The 24,223-nt window shown below is 28.6% G+C and overlaps 1 protein-coding gene and 1 long non-coding RNA gene across 2 annotated transcripts; one reads left to right on the forward strand and one right to left on the reverse strand.

The window, feature by feature from the left end:
- The first annotated feature begins 455 nt into the window (after positions 1 to 455).
- LOC135925477 (baculoviral IAP repeat-containing protein 7-like) lies at positions 456 to 11,783 on the forward strand. The gene is made up of 7 exons (XM_065460819.1): positions 456 to 932; positions 975 to 1,150; positions 1,203 to 1,387; positions 4,728 to 4,788; positions 6,487 to 6,659; positions 7,836 to 7,968; positions 10,472 to 11,783. Exons 1-7 carry the CDS (start codon positions 586 to 588, stop codon positions 10,669 to 10,671), a joined length of 1,275 nt encoding a protein of 424 aa, XP_065316891.1. The 5' UTR covers positions 456 to 585; the 3' UTR covers positions 10,672 to 11,783.
- A 5,707-nt stretch (positions 11,784 to 17,490) lies between these two features.
- Positions 17,491 to 19,484, reverse strand: LOC135924771 (uncharacterized). The gene is made up of 7 exons (XR_010571398.1): positions 19,235 to 19,484; positions 19,076 to 19,192; positions 19,011 to 19,030; positions 18,878 to 18,963; positions 18,703 to 18,833; positions 18,533 to 18,656; positions 17,491 to 18,375 (listed from the first exon to the last, which is right to left on the reverse strand). It is a non-coding gene; the product is annotated as an uncharacterized LOC135924771 (long non-coding RNA).
- Positions 19,485 to 24,223: the final 4,739 nt, after the last annotated feature.

Below are 24,223 nucleotides of genomic sequence, written 5' to 3' on the forward strand. Positions count from 1 at the left end.
ATCGTCTACATAAACGGGGTAAAGTGAGGGTGTTTAGAGGGCAGAAGATGGGCTGAGGATTATTAGGGGGTAGAAAATTAAAATTTTAGAATACATAGGGCAAAATATATAGCTGTAATTTATTTAATACTTTTATTATAGACATATTAATTATCTTATCGGCATATCAATATAAAATTCTTTTAAAATTACCTTGAGTTTAATTTATAAATCATAGAATGCAACTAGTTAAAAAGAGCAATGTATTATTTTTTTTTAATGTAAAAATCTTTATATTAAATTTGTTAAACCTAGTAAAAAGTAAAATAATATTATTTGAGACTGTTTAAGAAATATTACAAGCTCATACTTATATTGACGCTTAGTTATATTCTCTTCCTATTTCATCTTTTAAGGTATATATATATATCATTACTCGTTAAACGTAGACCAGAATGCTTCCTGAGTCTCGCATTCATTTAAAAATAAATAATTATTTTATTGTTTACACCTTATTTCAAATAAACGTTAACAATGATAAATTTTATTTATTTATAGCCACTAGGAGATCGATATAGGCAACCCATCGAACCCTTTTAAATCTATATGGAAGATCTTCCATTGAATTGTGCAGAATCTATTCTTGGTAGAATGAGGAATGAAAGCGACAGGATGTTAAGCTTCCAGAAATGCACCAATATTTATATCAAAGCAGATCTAATGGCCAAAGCAGGATTTTTCTATAATGGACAGGATACTGTTCAATGTCCATTTTGCAAGGGTGTATTAGGAAGGTGGGAACCTGGAGATGTACCTTTGGAAGAGCATCGAAGACATTTTCCTCATTGTCCTTTTATTTTAGATTTAGAGGATGAACCAAATCCTATGTACAATTGTAATGCCTTTTTGAACCCTGATGACGGGCACAACTTTATTAATGAATCAATTACTAAGTAGATAGATAAATACAATATTGTAATGTTATAAAATTTTAGTAATATCAATTGCACAATACAACCCATAAAAGATCAAAGTGAGATTTTGAAACTTAGTCAGGTTAAAAATTTGTTTTTTACATCTTATGACTCTCGTTTTGAAACATTTGCTTGTTGGCCTTTAAGTTCATCCTTGGAACCTTCCAAAATGGCAGATGCTGGTTTTTATTATTTGGGTATTATTATAATATATATATATAAAACTCCTTTAATCATTGCAATTCATAGGTTATCAAGATTATGTTAAATGCTTTTATTGTGATGGGGGCCTTAGAAATTGGAAAATTGATCATGACCCCTGGATTGAACATGCCAAATGGTTTTCGAAGTGTCCTTTTATAGAAATTGTTAAGGGTGAAAAGTTTGTACAAGATGTCAATATCAATTATATCAACAAAGCAGAAAATACAAAAGTAATAATTTAATTAACAATATTATTCAAATTGATGAATAGTATTTGATTATTTAGTATATAAAGTATAGGATTAAGCCTTTTTTGATCTTAAGCAGGGTTCAGATATAGGCAGATCTAAAAAATATGTTCACTGGGTTTTGTTCAATCATTTTAATACAAAATAAAACAATATATACATTATAAAATATAGTGACATAAATTATATATATATATTCAATAAAAACTCATAAGAATGCAAAAATTATATCTAAATTTTTAATATTATTTTTATTCAAATTTTGTAAAAAAAATATATCCCTTTTTTATAACAAAAAACAGATATACCAAAGATGGAATGGATGTATCCCTTAGATTATATAGATTATTTAATTAACAAATGTACTAGCAAAAAAATATTGTTACTAGGGCTAGTATTGGCTGATTTAAATTTTAACCAATACATGTGATCTATACCCAAAAATGATAATCGATGTTGCTAAATGGCTCAAGTCTAATTTTAGATTAAGATTTAGCTCAAATAATGTTAACAACAAACCTCAAGATTTTGTTATTAGATGTCCAAATTTTTCTGCCATCTAAAAGCAAAATCTCCAGTCTTGCATAATATTTTTTGGATTAGTATTAATTTTTAAATTGAGCCTTTAAAAACACTAATTTTCAGAGTTGTTAAAGGATCTAGATATAAAAATGTGGTATCTGTATCTAGATAGATTTTTGAATAAAATATCGGTACCTAGATATTATTTTAAACGATGTATCTGTATCTAGTTCCATTTAAAAAGTATCTTTTAACAACTCTACTAATTTAAATTGATCTTCATAAATTAAAAAAAACAGTTTAGACAACATTAACTTCTAGATTTTTTTTAAAGAATCACATGAAAATTACAATTACTAAATAACAAATTTGAATTTCTTTTTCAAAATTTAATTTTATAAATTAATTTAGCATAATATATGAAATATATTTTTGGTTTTTTAGTTTAAATAAATAAAATTAAAAAAATCATTTTTGGTATTGGTTCTATTGGTCAATTCTTTGTTAATATAGGTATTTACTAGAAATGAAGTATTGGTACTAGTTAGTCTACAATAAGCAAATTTTAATATGCTAGCACTTTGTTTAAAATATTTTTTAAAACCTATTTTGAATAAAAATTTTACCTAACCTGCCTATCTATTTATCTTAACTTTTGTTTAACCTGACTACCCAATCTTTTTTATAAATTATTTGGTATGTTTGTTTGCGTTCTTTATTTTATTTGAATATATTTTTTTACTTTGAACTTATGAAATACACAAAATTATCTGGAAAAAAGGAATATTTTTATTATAAAGCCAGTTCTGCTTCATTACATTCAAAAAATACAAGTTCTTCTGGCCTCCTTCCCAATATTATTTTAAAATATTTTTAAAGGTCTATTAATTATATTGAAGATAACAAATAAATTTATCTATATTTTTATACAGTTCTGATGGGACCTGGCTGGGTGTATATTTAAAAGAAGTAGGATTTAGCTCAGTGAAGAACTTCCATGGGAGCTATTATATGCAGATGACCTTGTATTAATGGCAAACAGCTATAAGGAATCGAGGGATAAAATTACTAGATGGAAGATGGCTATGGAGGCAAAGGGTTGGAAAATGAAGATGGAGGAATCAGACTACTGGCCTTGTGATATATGTGGGAAAGGAGTTGCTGAGAATTCAATCGCACCAGATGACATGGGTGCATAAAAGATGTAACGGGAATAGAGAAATGACTTATTTGTAAAACATGGATAAAAGGGTTACATAATAATGATAACGTAGAAAATGATGGTTTGATATTGGCAATGGGTTAACCCTGGGAAAAGTGGAAAAGTTTTGCTATTTGGGTGATATGCTAAACACAGGTGGCAATCCCTGAGGTTATTACATAGGTCAGGCAAGCATAGAAAAAGTTCAGAGATTCTGTCTAACAATTGAAAATGTCTGAAGTTAGAGGAGAAAGTCTACATAAAAGTTGTGTGAGAAGTTGCTAAGTTTATGGCAGTGAAACATGAGCAATGAAAGTGGCTCACGAAGCCAAATTGGAAAGAACAGAGACGAGGGTGATTAGATGGATGTGTGGGGTATATCTGAGAGAGAGAGAAACTAGCAAGGAATTGTGAGCAAGTATCAATATGAGAATAGAAGTGATTGGAGGGGTAATGAGAAATAATACTCTAAGTTGGTTTGGGGCATGTGGGGCGTAAGACAAAGGATGATGACTGGGTTAAGAGATGCACCTTGATGGAAGTAGAAGAATCTAGACATCAAGGAATGCTGACATGGATAAAGGTGATAGTGGTGGATATGAGGAAAATCAATTCTTACTAATATTGATGCTCAGGACCGTCAAAAATGGAGAAGAAATATCAGAGGGGAAACTGGCTAACCTGGGTAAACCTGGAAAATCGTTATTAAATGGAGAAAAAGAAATGATTGTATAAGTTAAATAATTTTGAAAATATTAGCCCAATCCTATTTTTAACCTGTAAATATATGCCCCAATCTGTTTAATATTTGTACAGCCTTTGGCACTTGGCAGTCTTTCTATGTCCTTTTGAAATAGAAAATAATTGTTAATAATGTTGTTAGTTTTTACGCATAGATTTGTAGATAATTTTTTTAAAAAATTATTTATTTATTTTTTGCTTGTTTTTGAATTTATTATATTTATTTTTTATACTACATTTTAAAAAATATATATATATATGATGTTAAAAGTTACTTTTAAAAGTAATTATTACATCCTTAAAAAGTAATTAATTATTAGTTTTTTTAAAATCAGTTACAATTACCTTTTAAAAGTAACCAGTTACATTACAAGTTGCTATATTATTTATTTTTTTTAAAAATATAAATCAGCATTTTAAACATAATATTTTTTTTTCATACAAAATAATTTTTCTATTTATAAATCATGATTGAAGGAATTTAAATGAAATATAATTTATAATAAAGGAAATAATTGCATTAAAAAAAATGCATTTATTTGCACCAGAAAAATATGTTAAGTAATACAATATAATTACTTATTAATTTTTCATAAAAATCTAGGCTTAATAAGTTTTTATTTGATTTTTTTTTAAAACTGATCTCTAAAAGGTGTATTATTTTTTTTCCCTCCTCAAAAAAATTCCCTAGAACTATAGAAAATTTTTGCGGGAACTTAAATATAAGTGAGATAAGGGGTAGAGGAAAACGCAATATGGGAAAAATAGCTAAATTTATTAAAAGAATAATAACATATATATTTAAATATGTAAACAGGAAACAGGGTTATAAAATTTTTTTTTTTCCACAAAAAAAAGGAACACAATATTGTTGAAGAGGATGAAAAAACTGCTGCGAACAAACAAGCTTCTAATGCTGGTGAGAACAATTCTATATATATATATTTTATAAAAATTTATTATGCGTGTGCCCCTGTTAAGACCTTAGCTTTTTAACTAACAGTACCCTTATTTTTGATTTGTTTTTAAAAATGTATTGTAGCCATTTTTTTTTCTCCTACTTAATATTTAGGCTATTCAGTAACGATTAGTGTTGCTAAACGGCAAACTCTCATTCAGAAAAAAAATAATATTTACTCAAGCCTGAAGATTTTGCTCCATAGAAGGGAACAAAGACCTAGACATAATATTCGAAATATCTGAGGCTTATTAGAGAATTTTTTTTTCTGGCTCAAAAGGAGTCGTTTTACAACACTAGTAACGAGTACAACTAGGGCCACGCCCTATAGTGTTTTTATCAAATACCTAATTGATTTTTATGACGTGTTCTAATTTGGGGGTTTTTTTCGGGTATCATCTAGTATGGTGAGCTGGGGGTCTTTCAATTTTTTTTATCGAAATCCTTAATTTAAAGGGCCTATTTTTCTTTTAAATAGAATTTGAAGACTTATATACCATTCGATTAGAAAATTGATAACCATTTTGCCATTATAAACCCTGTGTAGCATTTTATTTTTCTTTCCAAATTTTTACGAAAAAAAATAATAATTGGAAGTAGGAAAGTTTACGGGAAAAAATAGTCTTAAATTCATGGTTAGGTGGGAGTACTCTATTCTAGTGTTTTTAAAAGTTACTGTTGAAACTTAACAAGTTAACAGTTACTAATTACTTTAACAACACTTCCCTATTCATATCTAGAATAAATTCCCAGGCAAATCTTAAATGATGTATAGATAAACTACTAGATTGGTTATTCATTAATTAAAACAGTGCATACATATGAGTCAACTGTAGCACCATTTTGTGGTTTGCACACCGATTAATTGTCTTTATTTACATCATAGACCTTCATTAGCCGGGCTGATCCGAGGCCCATACCCGGCCATTGAAGGTCTTTGATGTGTATGGGGTCGAGGTGTGTGTGCTAGTGATTCGCCTATATGATTGATGTAAAGGAGTCCAGTTTAGTTGCAACCCGGAAAGTGAAACGTTGGTCCATTCTAATCCAATTTCTCTTAGGTACTTTGCAGGGTTATTTGCTGTGAGAACCCCATGTGATATGGCGGGCTAGGGTGACGAAATCCATGAAGTCCATCTATCTCATTAGGCCGGAGACGATAACTTCGCACTCTTGGCTCTGGAACTTCATTTGCTTATGATTATGAGGGCTACCATAGTATTGGTGCATATCTTGGGGACCCCTCTCCCCCTTCGGGTTCTTGAAGAATTGCGGAAATGGCCACCAGTTCTTTAACATTGATATGATGAGGGGGTATTGTAGCCATGACCAACCAGTACTAACTATGCTTTGATGAATGATACTGAAAACCCTCTTTATGTTTCCTTTATAGATTCCTATTTAATGGCGTGCAAACCACAAAATGGCGTTACAGCTTACTCCTTATGTATGGTTTTAAATGCATTTATTGGATGAATCGTCAGTCTATTAGTATTTATAGATACATTATTGATCCCAATACGACATATTTTATATTGGTCATATTACTTTCAAAAATTTAATATGATTTATGTTCCCCAATAAATTAGCCCTGAATTTTAATTCTAGCATATATAATATAATGTATATAATTTAAAATTACTACCCATTTTTTCGCAGTTCCAAATACTAACCTTCAATCTAATATCGACAACGAGATGAACAAACCGATGGTCAAGTCCATCCTCGCCATAGGGGTCCCCAAAGACACGATATTTAACGCCATCTACTCTTATTACAAAAATGGGATTACTTTTGAATCGTCGGAGGCCCTTCTCAAAGCCATCTCCAAGGTACAAAACAAACGCCATCTTCTTTTTTTTTGAATAATTTTTCAAAAACCCAAAAAACTATTCAAACATTATTACATAACTTCCCCGATAGGATTATTTTTTTAAAAGGTCTAATTTATTATATCGATTATGGTTTAGCAACAATAATGATTTCATTTTAATTCTTTTGAATATATTTTTATATAATTATCAAATTTAACTTCTAATAGTATGCAATTTGATTAACCTCGATAATATAATATGAAATGTAGGAAAGTTATAATATTGTATTACAAATATAATATTTCAAATTATAACCTTTTAAAATATATAAGATATTAAGATATAACATAATTCATAATCCTAATTTTTTCAAATAAAAAAGAGAATTAATTAATTTAAAATAAATTTGCCAATTTTGATTTGGTAAGAGCGTAAGTGTAAACCTTTATTAGCTTAGGGGAGTCTAGAGGTGCATGACGGTTGGGTAACCAAATATTAATTTAGATTTATTTTTTTGCTAACATTGATATAGGAGAGTGGTAAGAAGTCGGTGATTCTTCATTGGCTTAGGACAGTGTTGAGGTCTCTGACAAAGGGAGTGATGAGTAACCAAGTAACAAAGGAGGGAAATAAAAAAACCATCAGCTCTGATATCTCTTATACAGCGGCAAAATCGTCGAATTTGACATTTCGAAAATTGTTTAATAGTGACAGTGATGACATTTACAGGATTCGATTTTTTTAAGGAAATTATTCATTTTTTGAATTGAATCTACTTTTCTCGTTGGTTTTCTTTTTTGATCTGACTTTTTCCTTACCTTTCTTTTTGGATGGGAAACCCTGCTATCAAAAATGTACTCCCATTCAAGTCAGCTGTAGTCTATATCGTTGGCTATGGTAGACGCCATTGAAAGGGATTTCGCCGAAATGTTTCCCATCTAAAATGACCCTTATTTATTTTTTTTAAATGAATGCGGTTAGTTATTAATTTCATCGGTTTAGACGTTCCACGCAATGTACGTCATCGAATACTTTTTCTCCCAGTGGAACGAAAGTTTTTTTAAAAAAAAATGTCGGCTTGAGTTTGTCAAGCAATAATATCTTAAGATATAAATGTCTAAAGCTGACGCAGATTTTTTTTTGACTTATATTAAATTTTTTTTAAAATTGTCCCATACCCATCATTCGGAACAGAAAAACAGCAGTGCGTTCGATACAAATCCTTCCTCCCAGAATTCCACCATCACGTTAACCCCTACGCAGACTCCAGATTCTTTGAATTTTGCCTCCGACGCGCAGATCATCTTGGACAATACCCCTAAATCAAGTTTAACCTATTTTCTTATATCTTCAGGTTGAACCACTTGGAATTTTATGATATTATCGCTAAATGTCGCGACACTTTAATGTAATACAACACATGCTCGCTGTGACAAGTTTTTCTGAACTCGAACCCAACTAAAAATGGAAGGGTCCAATATACCCCCCAGATTTAAAAATTTCATATTATGGCTCTCGTACAAGACCTCGTATCCTACATTTTTTTTAAAAAAAATTCTTCTTCCAATTAATGCAATCGTTTTTTTTAACCAATCAGAGAATCGGCTGATATCCGAGACTTTACCTATCCTAACGTGGATCGAATTATTAACCAATACAAACAGGGGATCGGCGGATACCTGCAAATTCATTTAACCGAATCGAATATTTTTTTACTATTCGTAAATAAACCAATTAGTGTTGTAACTCGATATTTTTTAGCCAGAAAAATATTGTCTAAGGCCTCGAGATTTCGATAATATTATGTTAGAAACATTTGTTCCTTTCTAAAATCTTCAAGCTCGCGTAATATTTTTCTAGATGAAATATTAAGTTTAGCCCTTTTTTTTAGAAAAAATTGGCTCAAGACGAGAGCCGTTTAACAACACTGATACCAAATCTAACAGGAATAGCAAATTATGTTACTAGAGTATAATAAATTATTGGCCACCCAATACCCGACACCATTAGTGTCGTTAAAAAGCCCGGTTTTGGCTCGGTTTTTCTAAACGGCCCGATTAGGATTTTTTTTAAACTAAACAAAGAGATGGCGATGTCCAAGCATCTGCCCGCTATGAGCCAGATCTTTAGTCTCGCAAAAATGTTATTTTATGTTGGCCCGAATCGGGGCTCTCTAACAACACTTACATACCATGATGAAAATGATAACTATTATGTATAAAAAAAATAGCAAAGATATGATTCCTCATAAGTGTTATCATTTATGTTTGTACTTTATTTATTTTGTTTTTATATCGTAGTGTTGTTAAACGGCTAACTCAACATTATAGCTAGGAAAATATTGCCAGCTAGATTTCCCCAATAGATGTTCAATCCTATGTGCAAAGATCTTTAGGCTTTGCATAATATTTTTCTGGATAAAATATTGCGATGGCCGTTTTTAAAAATCGGCTCAAATTTAGCCGTTTAACATAACAACTCTATAAATTCATATCTTTTTGATGCATAAAGCTATAAAAATTATTTTTTATAATATATGAAAGCTACTTAGTAAGTAAGCATTTATCTTATTTTATATTTTTAAACCACATTAAATTTTAAAACATTTTGTTTTTTATATATTTGAATCTATTATTTAGAGTAGTGTGGCTAACTCAATATTTTAGTCGGAAAAATTTTGCCTAAGCCTCGAGATTATGTTAATATATGTCCTAGAATCTTTGTTGCTTGCTTCTATGAGCAAAATCTTCAGGATTGCATAATATAAATGGAATATTGAGTTAGCCAATTTTAAAAATCGGCTTAAAACGAGCCGTTTAACAAGACTAATTTGAAGAAAAACTTAAAAATAAAGTTCATATGAGAAAAAAATATTCAAATTATAAAAAAAAATATAGGCACGTTATGTATATAATTTTTTTTTTTTTTTAAAAAACATTAACTGAAATAAAAATTAAAAATTATGGGATAAACTCAATAGAATTAATATCGGTTACTTAATTTAGCATTTTCGTTTTTCGCTACCCAGGCTAATAAACCCATAGTCTATAGCCCTTTCCTGCTAAAGAAATATGGCTGCCCCTATCTATTTTTTTTTTTGGGGGGGGGGCTTCAAAATCAGATGTCGCAATTTATTATCAACAACAACAATAATAAAGAAATAACAAAAATTATTATAATTTTGGGTCTCTCTCTCCCTGAATCATTATTATTTTTTGGTAAATGTACAAAATGTCACCACACTTTCGAGGTTTCGCAGTTTGACAAACAATATTTAATTTGTGATAGCTAGAAAAACTCAACACTTTTTTTACAAAGTTTTAAACCATTCATCAAAATCACGAAAGGGTCGATTTTATAATTCGTCGACCGAGTATTATAATGTTCTATATGCACCTTTTAAGATCGAATTCTTCGCAATACTTTATTCTTATATACCCAACCTAAAGAGATGTTAAAATATGGTTGATAAATTAAATCCTCCTTTGTGTGATCTCCTTTCTCCTTTACAAAATGTAAGTTTTGGAATGCTCTCGTGAATAATTTTAAAATAAAATGTAAATAGGGACACTGTTATGCTCAGCCGATCAATTACTAAAAATGGAGAATATATGCAAAGGAAAATGCATTAACCGGATACTCGATCCGAACCGAACTTATTCGAGCTCTTACAGATACTACCGGTTTTTACCCGGTTCCGACATAAGTATCGTAACCGATCTACATTAACTTAATAATTTGTTGCCGGTTTATAACGATTTTAAATAAATAAAACTAACTTTTCTTTCATTTTTCTCTCCCCCCCCTCTCTCTCAAAACGAAATTGAAAGATAAATTGCAAAGGCTGGAAAGCGAGAACAAGCTCCTCAAGGAACAAAGATTTTGCAAAATATGCCTGGAGAACGAGGTCGAGGTCGTTTTCATCAACTGCGGCCATTTTGCTTCCTGTTCCAGGTGCGCTTTGATGTTGAACACGTGTCCTATCTGCAGGGAAGACATCAGGGGAACCGTCAGAACTTATTTATCATAAACCTTTTTCTCCTCTTTTAAATCCCCATGTTTTTTTTGTTCTCATGTCTCAGATATCGATCTGTCTCCTAAGAAAAAATTATTTTATATATTCATCATTTTTTAAAAAAAATTTCTTTAAATCCTCTCCTTAGCAAATTTTCCTGGCTTAGCAACCCACGTGACTACTTTATCATTGCTTTTAAAATGCATATATGTATATTTTCCCAGGGACAGTGGGCCTCATCTCTTATACCCTGAAGACATTTTAAGTTTATACTCAATAATGATTTATTTTATAAGTTCCCTGAATTTAATGCGTTTTTTTAATATAATGATCTAATCGTAAGCTGGTAGGATAACAGGGAAGGAGAAAGGTTATTAATGAATCTCTTAATTGCCACGTATTTCTTTTTTTGTATTAATTCGATATTATCCATGGGAAATCAAACAAATACTTTCTTTTAAGTATGTATATAAATAATTATTTTCGTGAAAAGTAGGATAATTTTTTTATATAATATTTTATTTTTTTAAAAAAAATTACATTAAAATATATTAAAATATAAGTTGGGCTAATGTATTTCAGGCTATTTTTTTTTATATCATGTATAATTTTATATATATTTAAAATCATTTTTTAAAAGAAACATTTAATTCCATATTTTATAAATTATTATAAATGATGCATTAAAATTACTACTAAATAAAAAACAATTCATATATTATTATAACGGAAAAAAAAATTTTTTTTATAATAAATCTTAAAGAGACCAATATTCCTTGGGAAATTTTTTTTGGAATACAAGAAAAATAATCATTTTAATTTGTTAGATTTTCGTATATGACAAACTATACTACTAGACTTCGGTAGATTAGGAGAGAACTTAACAGAAATTGCAGATGAGCAGGGGCATCCAATAGAAATAGGGGAAATTTTTGGACCAATTAAATTATACACACGCATTTATTTTTTGTATATCGAAATATCGACCCACTTATTAGTTTGCGTCGAATTTATTATATTATAATATGTTTATGTTTTTTTAAAAGAGAAAATATTTATTAATTTTATATTTTTGGAGAAATTTGCATTTTATATATATGTGTATATATATAACTATTTGTTCGTGACACGTGGCACTCGAATGTTAAATAGCATTTTTTTTAAAAAATAAACAACTGTTAGAAACTTTTTATTTGAAAGTAGTGCACTAATCGATATATATATATATATATATCAGAGTTCAGAATTAGAAACAAATATAGAAACAGTAGCCAGTGGCCATTTTAAAATTCTCTGAAACCGAATAACCTTCTTTTAAAATGATTAGGAAACCGAACTCGAAGCCATTTTAAGATTCATTGAAACCTGTAGAACTTTCTTTTAAAATGAGGAACTGGAATTAGAAACCCTAATTCACAGAAATTGGTTTTCCGGAACCTAAAACCTTATTTAAAAATGATTAGGAAAGCAGAATCAGTAGCCATTTTGAGATTCACAGAAACGCGAACCTTGAAACTTTTTAAAATAATTAGGAAACCGGAAACAGGTGTCATTTTAAAATTCATGGTATACATTTTCGGAACCTGTTTTTATCATTGATTCGCTTTGACACAATTAGGAACCAGAATCCCGGACCCTCAAAACCTCGCGAAATCTAAGGACCAGAAACACCCTTTTTTTAGTCAGGGCTTCTAAACTTCTGGTGATGTAACTTTAGAATAAATGAGAAACCCATGAACAGCATCTTCAATCGGAGAGATAGAGTTATCAGCTGATTTAAAAATTTAGAGTTAGTTTTATATTATTTTTACTATCAAAAAAAACGCACTACACTAGTTCTTGAATGTGGCGTTGATACATCATTTGACCCCCCCCCAGTATCACTTTTAGGATTAATGAATTGGTTTCTTCGGCAACTCAAGTACCTGGATGGATTTAGGCCACTCACTGACAAATAAATTATATTCCATTTGGTTTCTAACATCTTGAATTTCGCCCTCTTAAAAAAAGGAGAATTATAGAGCGGTCAATGAGTGATTAGAATGATACATTTTTAAAATTACTTTGAGGGTAACGATTAGTGTGGCTAAAAGTTATTTTTTTAAAAGTAACTGGTTATGCATCATTCCAGTAGTAACTTATTACTATATAAATAAGTAATTTTACTTAATAATTATTTTTTATTTTAAAAAATAGTTATATAGTTAGTCATTTGTCTCCTTCCCATGTTTATATCTGAGGCACTACCTCCATCTTCAATGGGCCTATTTCTAAATATAAATTTTCGACTGAAGGCGGTTCTATTATTTTGATCGTACCCGAAAAAAAAGCCCCGATCCAGGATTCTGGCTCATACATTTTCGATAAAATTTAAATAAACTTTAGACCAGCTGACAAATATATTTATAACATTCAAAAAAACAGACTTTCAGTTTAAAATACTTATAAATAACAACCAGTTTTTTATCTAAAAATAGTTAACGATGAGACAGATAGTTTTGTCGGTACGGAATTTTCCACGGATAACGCCAGCAATGCAGTATTCGGTTTCAAATCGGTTATCCGTCAAATCACAATATTTTTAAAATATTTTTTGGGATAATGTTTTCACATGTTTATAAGATATATAAAATAAAAAAAATGAACATTTTTTCAATTGATATTAACTAGCGAATTTGGTCAATCGAATATTTAGTGAGTGGTCGGTTTTGAGCTCGGCTTACGGTCTAATATTTTCAAAAAAATTTTTTTAGGATAATGCTTAACACGTAAATATACATATTCGTATAAAAACAAAAATGAAATGATTTTTGATCAATAACGCCAGCAATATGTGCCTTACAAATATTTAGTGTTGTTGAACGGCTAACTCAATATTTTAGCCATAAAAAAATTATTGCCTAAACCTCGAGGTTTCGCTAATAGATATCCAAACCTTTGTTCCTTCTACAGACAAAATCTTCAGGCTTGCGTGATATTGTTCTGTAGCCGATTTTAAAAATCTGCTCAAAACGGGCCATTTAACAACACTACGAATTTCCTATTATTTTACGATTCTAAATATACTCATAAATTTAAATATTCAAAGAAATCTATTCGTTTTTTCACATGTATTTTCACCTAAATAATATTTTTTTTAAAAAAACGTTAACCAATAATCATTCTGGTTACCCCTAATAAGACGTTTTTCATATTAATGCATTTAACGCCCTCTTATGGATATATATTTGTTTAATTTTAAAATTGAAAAAATAAAATTTGAGTCGTGTTTTGCTCCTATATATACTCTTCAATATAGTAAATATTTTGTTCCTCAATCTACATACTTCTTAAGTGTTTTGCTCCTCAAAATAGTAAAATGTTTTGTTCCTCAATATATATATACTTCTTAAATGTTTTATTTCTTAAAAATCTCAACTCCTTATTAAATTAAGCCAATTAACTCTGGAAAATGGGGTGACTGTTATCCGTCATAATGATCATGTAAGTTTCAAAATTTCACCGTACAGAAATGTTTAACTTAACAGTATATTTATTTTTTTTTGAATAAATTGGTTTTATTTTTCTTCAAAACAATAAATATAAAAAAATATAATTGTTAAATTAAAAATTTCCACTTTTTTTTTTAGTTTATATAAGATTATTTTTTTTATAAATATTAAATTATTATTTATTTTTTTTTTACATAATAAATATTAAAAATATTTATATAATGACGTTCAAGATGACTGCGCGAAACAAAAAAAAAATATTAAAAATAAAATTTCAAACAAAAAAAATATTTCATGACTCATACAAAAAAATAATAAAACTATTTATAACACGCCTCCATTAAATGAAAACCCTTGAACATACAAAAAAAAATTAAAATTGTTGTTTAACAAAGATAAACAAGGGAGTTTTGTACATAAAATCAAAATGTAATTATTTATTATTCTCTACATATGTTAACATAAATAAAAAAAAATATATGATGTAAAATATCTTATCGTATTTTTCCCGAAAATCTATTAAGGAAAATGATATTTAAAAAAAAAATGTTTTATTATTACAAAATTTGTAAAATTTATTCTGGTCCCATTACATCCTCCAACAATTCCTGAATCTCAGAGGCCGACAAATCAACCATCGGCCACTCTTCAGCGTAATAGGCCCTGGGATTCGCCCCCGGCGTTTCTTCTCGAAACGGCTCAATAATCCCCACCGGTCGCCCCATCGCAGTTATGGATGGATCTTGTTGCGGCATTGCCTCTATCTTCAAAGGCGGCAAAATGGTCCTAACTGGGCGTGCGTCGCTCCTTCCCGGGCTTCGGCTTCTGTGGCTCGTCGTTTCCCTATTATCATTTAAGTCTTGCCTACGATTTGGCCCACGGGGGCACCGCATTCGCAACTCCTGCACTGGGAACCATGTTACCTTTCCCATAACATCCTCTTCCCCATTATGTCCTTCTATAGTCAATGTCTGCCCCTTTATTTTCACACTTCGACTTCTTCTCAACTTTCTTCCCCATATCAAGCTACACATCCATATTACTAATATAACCAATGCCCCAAAAATATTATACTGTATTTCCCAGTATTTTACAAATTTTAAACTTTTCATTTCGACCTTATAAAAAATTTATAATTAATTTCAAAATAAAAATTTTTGTTATTTGTAATGTTAATAGATATGATATTATTAATAGTGTAAACAACCCAATAATACACATGTACATCTACAGTTAATAAGTCTAAAGATACGACAAAAATTTGGGCAAATTTTGTGTAACAGATTTACAACTCGTAAAATTCGGACAGCACTTCCGTACGATAAGACTTTTTTTTTATTTTGAGAGAGCAGAGAAAGGAAAAAAAAATAAATGGACAGCTGATGTCGATGATGAAGACGATGTACACTTCACTTCAAGACTCAAATACCACTATATGATATTTTCCACTCGAAGACTCAAATACCACTATATGATATTTTACCGTAGATGTAGATGAAGACGATGTACACTTCACTTCAAGACTCAAATACCACTATATGATATTTTCCACTCGAAGACTCAAATACCACTATATGATATTTTACCGTAGATGTAGATGAAGACGATGTACAATTCACTTCAAGACTCAAATACCACTATATGATATTTTCCACTCGAAGACTCAAATACCACTATATGATATTTTACCGTAGATGTAGATGAAGACGATGTACAATTCACTTCAAGACTCAAATACCACTATATGATATTTTCCACTTGAAGACTCAAATACCACTATATGATATTTTACCGTAGATGTAGATGAAGACGATGTACAATTCACTTCAAGACTCAAATACCACTATATGATATTTTCCACTCGAAGACTCAAATACCACTATATGATATTTTACCGTAGATGTAGATGAAGACGATGTACAATTCACTTCAAGACTCAAATACCACTATATGATATTTTCCACTCGAAGACTCAAATACCACTATATGATATTACGACAACCGCACTAACCAGGTTGCTTTGTATAAACACGGCACCAATTTCAAAATTTCACCGTACAGAAATGTTTAACTTAACAGTATATTTATTTTTTTTTACCCCTTTTTTTTTTTTGAATAAATTGGTTTTATTTTTCTTCAAAACAATAAATATAAAAAAATATAATTGTTAAATTAAAAATTTCCACTTTTTTTTTTACATAATAAATATTAAAAATATTTATATAATGACGTTCAAGATGACTGCGCGAAACAAAAAAAAAATATTAAAAATAAAATTTCAAACAAAAAAAAATATTTCATGACTCATACAAAAAAATAATAAAACTATTTATAACAGTAAGCATACGTGATTAAACACAATTTTTTTTTGGGTAATAAAATATAGAATATACATACATATAATATGAAGATAATATAAATTATTGATTGTTAGTGAATTAATTAAAAGAAAATATGGCTAACATTAGTTAAATTTTTTCAAGAATTGAATATATGAGGGTAATCTTAAGCCCAACATACCAAATTAATTGCAGAAATAGTGAAAATATTGAGAGGACAATGTACAAAATTTCAGGAATGATAAATATTTGTAAAAGGATAGTACTTGATGAAGTGGTATTATTACTTATATATGTCCTTTTAGTTTTAACTTAATTTTTGTAAGTTTGATAAGATCACCAATGTGAAAGTATCATATTAAAATTTACCACATATGTTAGTTGAAACGATATATACAGTGTTGTGATAATTTAATGAAACATATTGACTTAAATTAAAACCCATCCATATAAAATTATAATTTTGCAAAAAATATAGACAAAGCATTATTGAAATTTCTTTCATTATTCCTTTTGTTATTTTAATTATTTCTGCAAAGATTATAATTTTATATGGATGGGTTTTAATTTAATCGTCAATATGTTTCATTAAATCATCACAACACTGTAAATGATACCATAAAACCTCATGTGTTGTTTGGTTTTAAATTTACAACAAAATAAATTGTCGTTGTGCTTATAAAAGGATTATTAGACATTATTATTTTGATTGTATGTATATGTAATTTCGCTTTATTGTATTGTGACCTATTAAAAGTAAAAGGTTGGTTTAAATCAATAAACGAGTAATATGTAATTATGAAACACTTGTAAAGCATATTATATTAATTATTTCATATAAAATACCTGTATTATAACTCCTCACATTTCATATGTCAAATTGCAATTCAAAAGGGAGTGTAATTAACCGAATTAAAAGTCGATAAAATTCAAACGGTACTATTCTATAAATGACAAAAGAAATGATCGATGCCATCAAATTACGATAATTAGATGGTATCTGTGCTTATGAAACAATGACATATATAATACCTAGACTGACAATTCATTCATTAAAAGTTTACATCAATGCAAATCAGCTGGAGACGCCATTTTGGTTACACTAATCATTAATTTTAAACGAGAGCCTAATTTATCACTATGCCTGAAGCTAACTTAGAGAATTGCCTGATCATCTAGATAATAAGGGAAGCAAGTTATCAATTTAATGATAGTTTTAACATGAGAATAATTACTATGTGTTACCAAAATGGCGGCTCCAGCTGATTTGCTTTTAACGACGCTTAAAAATGCAATTATGTTAATTGTGTTCAATTTACATAATTTATTGTCATGTTAATTTAAATATGTTATCAGTTGAAATAATTTATTTTAATGTTAATTGAATATTAATTTGAATATCTATTGAAATGTTTTATTATATATACCAGTTGATTGTTATACATATTATTATTATTTGATTTTTTAAAAGTAAAAATAAAATTTATTTAAAACACAAAAAATTAACTTGTTTTCTTCAAATTTAATGAATGAATCGTCAGTCTAGGAAATTATATATGTCATTGTTACGAAGGATGGACGTGTAGTAGATGTTGTCAATTATTTTTTTTAACGATATTTTTAATGGTTTTTGTAATGTTGTTAAACTACCTAACTTTAGTCCACTATAAAACAGCGTAGCCCTGTTTATAACCAAAAATAATCTAACTCAGCTCAGCGTAGAAACTTAATTCAATTTTTTAGGCTAAAAGCATAAACATAGGATGGAAAATTCTATGAGGTTGGGAAATAGGGATTTCAGGATTTCTATCTGCAATATTTGTCGAGGGAGTCACAATAGAGATGATCAAAGTTAGGTGGTTTTTGTTGTGTTGATTGTGTGCTTTTTTCTTCAACATTTTGTGAAATTTAATAATGCATGAAATAATTAAAAATAAAGATATTTTGGACAGATTTACGTTACTTATCAAAAATTTTTTTACTTATTATATATAAATTTATAATATATATGAGTTAATAATACAATACAAAATTTAAATATTTTACTTAAATAATTTTTTAAATTTTAAATATATCTTCTATTGACGTTGCATTTGTTTGATTTAAATATGACAAAGCCCCACATATGGTGTTTATCGTTGATCTTCTCCAGTTTGAGAATCTAAAATATCTATATTATTTTATAATTAATATTATTTAGTATAAAATTATTATACCTTTTAATATTTTTGTTCTTTCAGATTCAATAATTGTTAATTTTTTTCTCATTTTAATAGATGGAATAGGAATATTTTATATTAATATTTATGGGGGTTGCATTTTCTTTATTAGCAATATCTTGATCTAGCTATTATTCAATAATAAATATCAAATAAATAGAATATAAAATACAGAAATTATAGTATCTATCCTCAAATGAAACAATTTCAATACTTTGATCAAGTGGGTTTTCAATTTTCATTATGGTATTGTGCAGCCTATTAAATAAAATATATAATTTTATATACAATAATACTATTCCCACATGGCAATTTTCAGATTTTCCTAAAATAAAAAACTATTTTATATGTTTGTCTTTTAATATTTTACATTTGTCTGTGTCAATTTAAAACTTGACTCAGAATATTTGGTAATATTATCAACATTCTCTTTTAACCATAAATAATCTTCAACAAACTTTACTTTTTATGTTAATAGCCCTAGCACCTATTAAAATTTATAGATAATATAATATAATTATTTTTTTACCAGATTTTTGTTGGGTGAGAGAATATAATTTATTAAATATAGCCTTAACAAGGCTAAAAATTTCTTCTTCACTAGATCATAATTCAGATTATATCTTTTTCCAATTTCCTCTCAAATTTTCTACAGAATCTCTGAATTTTAAGTTATTTTTGTACCAGAGGTTCCTGTATACACTCTTATGCTTTCCAAAAAATTATATTCTGACACTAAAAAAATATATTAATATAAAAGGCTATGATCGTTTGGGTTAGTAAGTTTATAAAAAAAAATAAACAGCATTAAGTATTGTATTTACTAATTTTAAATTTTTATAAATACCGAAAAAAATGAAATTGGACACCATTTTATTTTTACATTAAAAAATAGATTATGTTATTTTTTTTCTTTAAAATTTATTATTCTTTTGTTTATTTATTATTTTTATGATTTTGGAAGCAGCCGCCTCTATTTATTACAAAATATAGCGATCGCCAGCGGAAAAGGCTAAAATTAACAAATACATTTCCCTAACCAATTGTATCCGACTTAACCGGTTTTTCCGGAAAACCTTCTTCAGATCCCCTTGGCAAGAAAATATTCGCGCCATCACTGGTGGATAGGAAGGCTTCTATCTTCGACAGCGTGTATCTATTGATATATATATATGCAGATCTAACTGTATCGTCATCCACGGCATCCCTTTTTTGACCTCCTCCCTTCCAACACATAATTTATTATACTAATTATAGGGAGAAATGTAGTGATTCGGAAAAGATTACTTCCAAGTAAACTAATAGTACTAGTTTTAAAAAAAAAAATTTTTTTTAATGATTTAATTATAAAAAGTAAAAAAATTATGTCTAATTAAATAAAATATTTTCTTTTTTTGTATAATTTCATATTTAATAATAATAAAAAGAAATTGATTTCTTGACATTCCCCTAACACAATAGATTAAAATTCATTTAAAAAAATTTTTTTTATTTTTATAAGCGTCTACCATGTAGTGTTGTTAAAGGGCTCGTTTTGAGCCGCGTTTTTTAAACAGCTAACTCAATATTGTGGCCAGAGAAATATTGCCTAAGCCTAGAGATTGAGATGATATATGCCTAGACCCTTATTCCTTCTAAGAGCAAAATCTTCAGGCTTGCCTAATATTCTTCTGGCTAAAATATTGAGTTAGCCGTTTTTAAAAATCGGCTCAAAACGTGCCATTTAACAAAACATTACTACCATGTTAAGGTTTAAAAAAATTTTTTAAATAAATGTTATATATATACCTTTCTTAAACGATCTTTCAAACATCTGCCGGATCAAAAAGTTAAAATATTTATGACTTCAAAATTTTGCAGTAGTGATTCTTAATTAATTTTTTTTTTATCGATAAGCAAGATAAGCGTATAGTTATCTCGGGTAGTGTTGTAAAACGGCTCTTTTTGAACAGATTTTTTAAAAAAAATGGCTAACTCAATATTTCATCCAGAAAAATTACTGCGCAAGCTCTGAAGATTTTGCTCATAGAAGGAACAAAAGTCTAGTCTATATATTATCGAAATCTCGAAGGCTTAGGGGCAAATACTTTTCTGGCTAAAATATTAAGTTAGCCGTTTAACAATACTACTTTCTTCCTTCTATACGCAAGATCTCCAGGCTTACACGTGATAATTTTGACAAAAATGTTAGCCATTTTTAAAAAATGGCGCCATTTAACAACACTAGTTTATTGTATAGATGTATATATATATATATATATATAAAAGTAGAAAAATAAAACTTCAAAAAAAAATTTTGAAGTTTGGAGAAATTTAATCGTGAAATAAAATAGTCCAGTTTATGGAAAAAAAAATTAATTAGCCGTATCCGTTTTTGAATACTTTTGACGAAACGGATGTAAAAAAACGGATCCGTCTTCACTATGAATTAGTGTTGTCAAACGGCCCGGTTTGAGCCGACGAGATTTCGCCATTAGAGGTTCAATCCTATGTGCGTGCCATCTTTGAGCAAAATCTTCAGGGCTCGGATAATATTTTTCTGGATAAAATTTTGAGTTGGCCGTTTTTAATAACCGGCTTAAAATTGAGCCGTTTAACAACACTACTATGAATGCAGTTTAATTGCTCTTTTTTTTTAGCAATGCAGTATTTAGTCATGCCCGATTATTAGAGTCTTAAAAAAAAAAATTTTATAAAAAAAGACATTTAATCACACTAAGTCAAAATCTATAATAATAATAAAATAATAAAAATTACTTTTCTGGAATAGAATTACATCAAAATTTAACCAAAAATATCGATAATATTTTTTTGTATAATATAAAATTTAGAAATTATAAAAGAATTGCGAATGATATTATTATACGATATTTTATAGGAAAGGGGGGAAAAAATATATGAATCAAGTTTCTCTAAATTTCCGGGGCAACTAGGAGCCATCAATCTAAGGTAGAAATTTTGCTGTCTTAACTGTTTCCAGAATAACGGGGCAACAATTCTTTTAAATAATCATTTATTATTATTAAAAAATGTTGACATTTGGCACCACTTTCTAAGCTTTTCGTGGCCAGAGTTTGGTCACTACTATTTTTTTTTAAACAGAAGGAGTAAAGTGCATTTGAGGGATTATCATCAATTTCTTTTATAAAATTAGCATATTAGAATTTTTAATTCTTATACTTATGTCCTGAGAGGTGTAAATTCTTATTACCTATAGCGGCCATCAAATGTATAATAAGATTAATGATATAATTAGAGATCTGCAAAAGTAGGCCCGACCCGTACCCGGCCCAAACCCGGCCCGAATATTTTTTAAGATAATCGGGCCGGATCGGGTCGGGCCATAGAAATTGGGCCGGATCGGGTCGGGCCATAGAAACCGGGCCAGATCGGGTCGGGCCAGATCGGGTCGGGCCAGATCGGGTCGGGCCATAGAAACCGGGCCAGATCGGGTCGGGCCATAGAAACCGGGCCGGATCGGGTCGGGCCATAGAAACCGGGCCGGATCGGGTCGGGCCATAGAAATCGGCCCGGGCAAGGCAAAACTTTAAAAAAAATTTGGGCCGGGCAGGGCTTGAAAAATTTGGGCCAGGCCGGGCTTGAAAAATTAGGCCCGATGCATATCACTAGATATAATATTAAAATTTATTTTCAATACCTCGCCGCAATATTATAATATTAATGTTATAATTCATGAGCTAAACATGCTGGAAAACATTTTCGGTAAAATCAAATTTTTAAATAAATTTATTTAAAGTTAAAAAAAAAAATAACACATTGTGGGAAGAAACACATTGATATGTTTATTACTACAAAAAACTAATAAAAAATAAAATTAATACTAAATTTCAAGTTAATAAATTTAATACACTAAAAATATATATTTAAAAAAATGGTGGAAATACTATTAAATAATTATTACGAAATTTGCGCCAATTTCGGCTATCTATGGAAATGGAGGGGAAAGAGCAGAGGCAATGGTAACTGAAAAGAGCAGAGTTGTTAAAAGATACTTTTTAAATGGATCTAGATATAGATATATCGTCTAAAATAATATCTAGATACAGATATTTTAATCAAAAATTTATCTAGATACAAATACAAATACCGCATTTTTATATCTAGATCTTTAACAACTCTGAAAACTAATAATTAAATGTAGTCAAAAATGGACGACTTTTCAAGATACCATAGCCTAAAAACTTAAATTTATAACTCGTTTTTGACGTGTGCCAATGAATAAACAAAAAAAAGGAGTAAGATTAGAATGAATGTTTAAATAAATATAGGAGGAAATATCTAATTTTAAAGTATTTAACATTATCACGTGGACAAAAATATTGTAGAAAAATTGAAAGATTTTATTTATAAAAATTCAAGACGAAAATTAAGCTTGTTTATTAATTTTCAAGCATGTTTATCATTTAACTTTTCTTAGGATTCTATAAGCTGAGTATTTAGTAGATCATATAAATCCCCAAAAACTTAGGTTGTTACAACTTACAACAGTGAGTAGATATAATTGTTTATATACATTATAAAGTTTTCTAATAAAACAATTTAATGGTTAGTATTAATCGGTCATATCAACAATCAACATATTATTAATAAAACGACTAATATAGATATTTAGAAAAACTACCATAGATTAAATTACAACGTTTTATTATTTTTAAAATTGTTCCATTATTTTTTATAAATATATAATAAGTAACTATTTACTACATCTAAATAATAAAATACAAATTATTACAAAATTCGAAATAAATGTATAACCAGAATTATAATTAGGATATCAGGAATAACTGAACTGTTTATGAAGGTAAAATAAAATATATTAAAAAGTTTAATTTTGAATGACTTCATAAAAGTAAAATGAAATGTAAAAAACTTACAATGATTGTTTTTTGTTGTAATTGTTTGGATGAAAACGAAAAATGTCTTATTCATAGGATATTATTTAATATTAATTATTATAAATGGTGACAAAGAGAGGCTATTATAATAATATATTTTGTAACTTAATGAACAAAAGAATCTTTTTTTTTTATCTATGTAAGTAAATTATTATTAAAGAAAATATATATAATTGAGAATTTGTAAATATTATACCACTTTCCAGTTTTTGGAAAGAATTCTTTTTCAATTTAGCTTTAAACCTTTTGCTTTTTAATTTTTATGTCTTATTATTTTAGAATTATGTTGGATCATGAAATAAAGTGATAGTAAATTATTTATTTATATTTTTATATATATGCCGGTTATTTCAATCTATTCTCCAATTGTTTACATCATGCTTATTATAGTTTTAAATATAAAATAAAAATTTTTAACAGTTTTAAATTATATGTTCAAAAAAAATAAAAAGCAGTTTTGAATATCTTTTTAAGAAAACTTATAATAAATATTTATATGTGCACATACTGAAAGAAAAAAGAAAAATATAAAAAAAAAACCTATAAATATTTTTTTTGAATAAATGATAGGTAAAGGAAAAAACTAAAATATATTTTTAACA

This window comes from Gordionus sp. m RMFG-2023, chromosome 2 (assembly GCF_954871325.1).
Source record: "Gordionus sp. m RMFG-2023 chromosome 2, tfGorSpeb1-WG-v2, whole genome shotgun sequence".
Classification (NCBI taxonomy): domain Eukaryota; kingdom Metazoa; phylum Nematomorpha; class Gordioida; order Chordodea; family Parachordodidae; genus Gordionus; species Gordionus sp. m RMFG-2023.

What these genes read in the sequence shown, in the direction of transcription:
- LOC135925477 (XM_065460819.1), top strand. Translation starts at nt 586, where the DNA reads ATGGAAGATCTTCCATTGAATTGTGCAGAATCTATTCTTGGTAGAATG. An exon ending in TGCTGGTTTTTATTATTTGG is followed by an intron (nt 1,151 to 1,202) that starts GTATTATTATAA and finishes TGCAATTCATAG; the next exon opens with GTTATCAAGATTATGTTAAA. An exon ending in GGACAATACCCCTAAATCAA is followed by an intron (nt 7,969 to 10,471) that starts GTTTAACCTATT and finishes CGAAATTGAAAG; the next exon opens with ATAAATTGCAAAGGCTGGAA.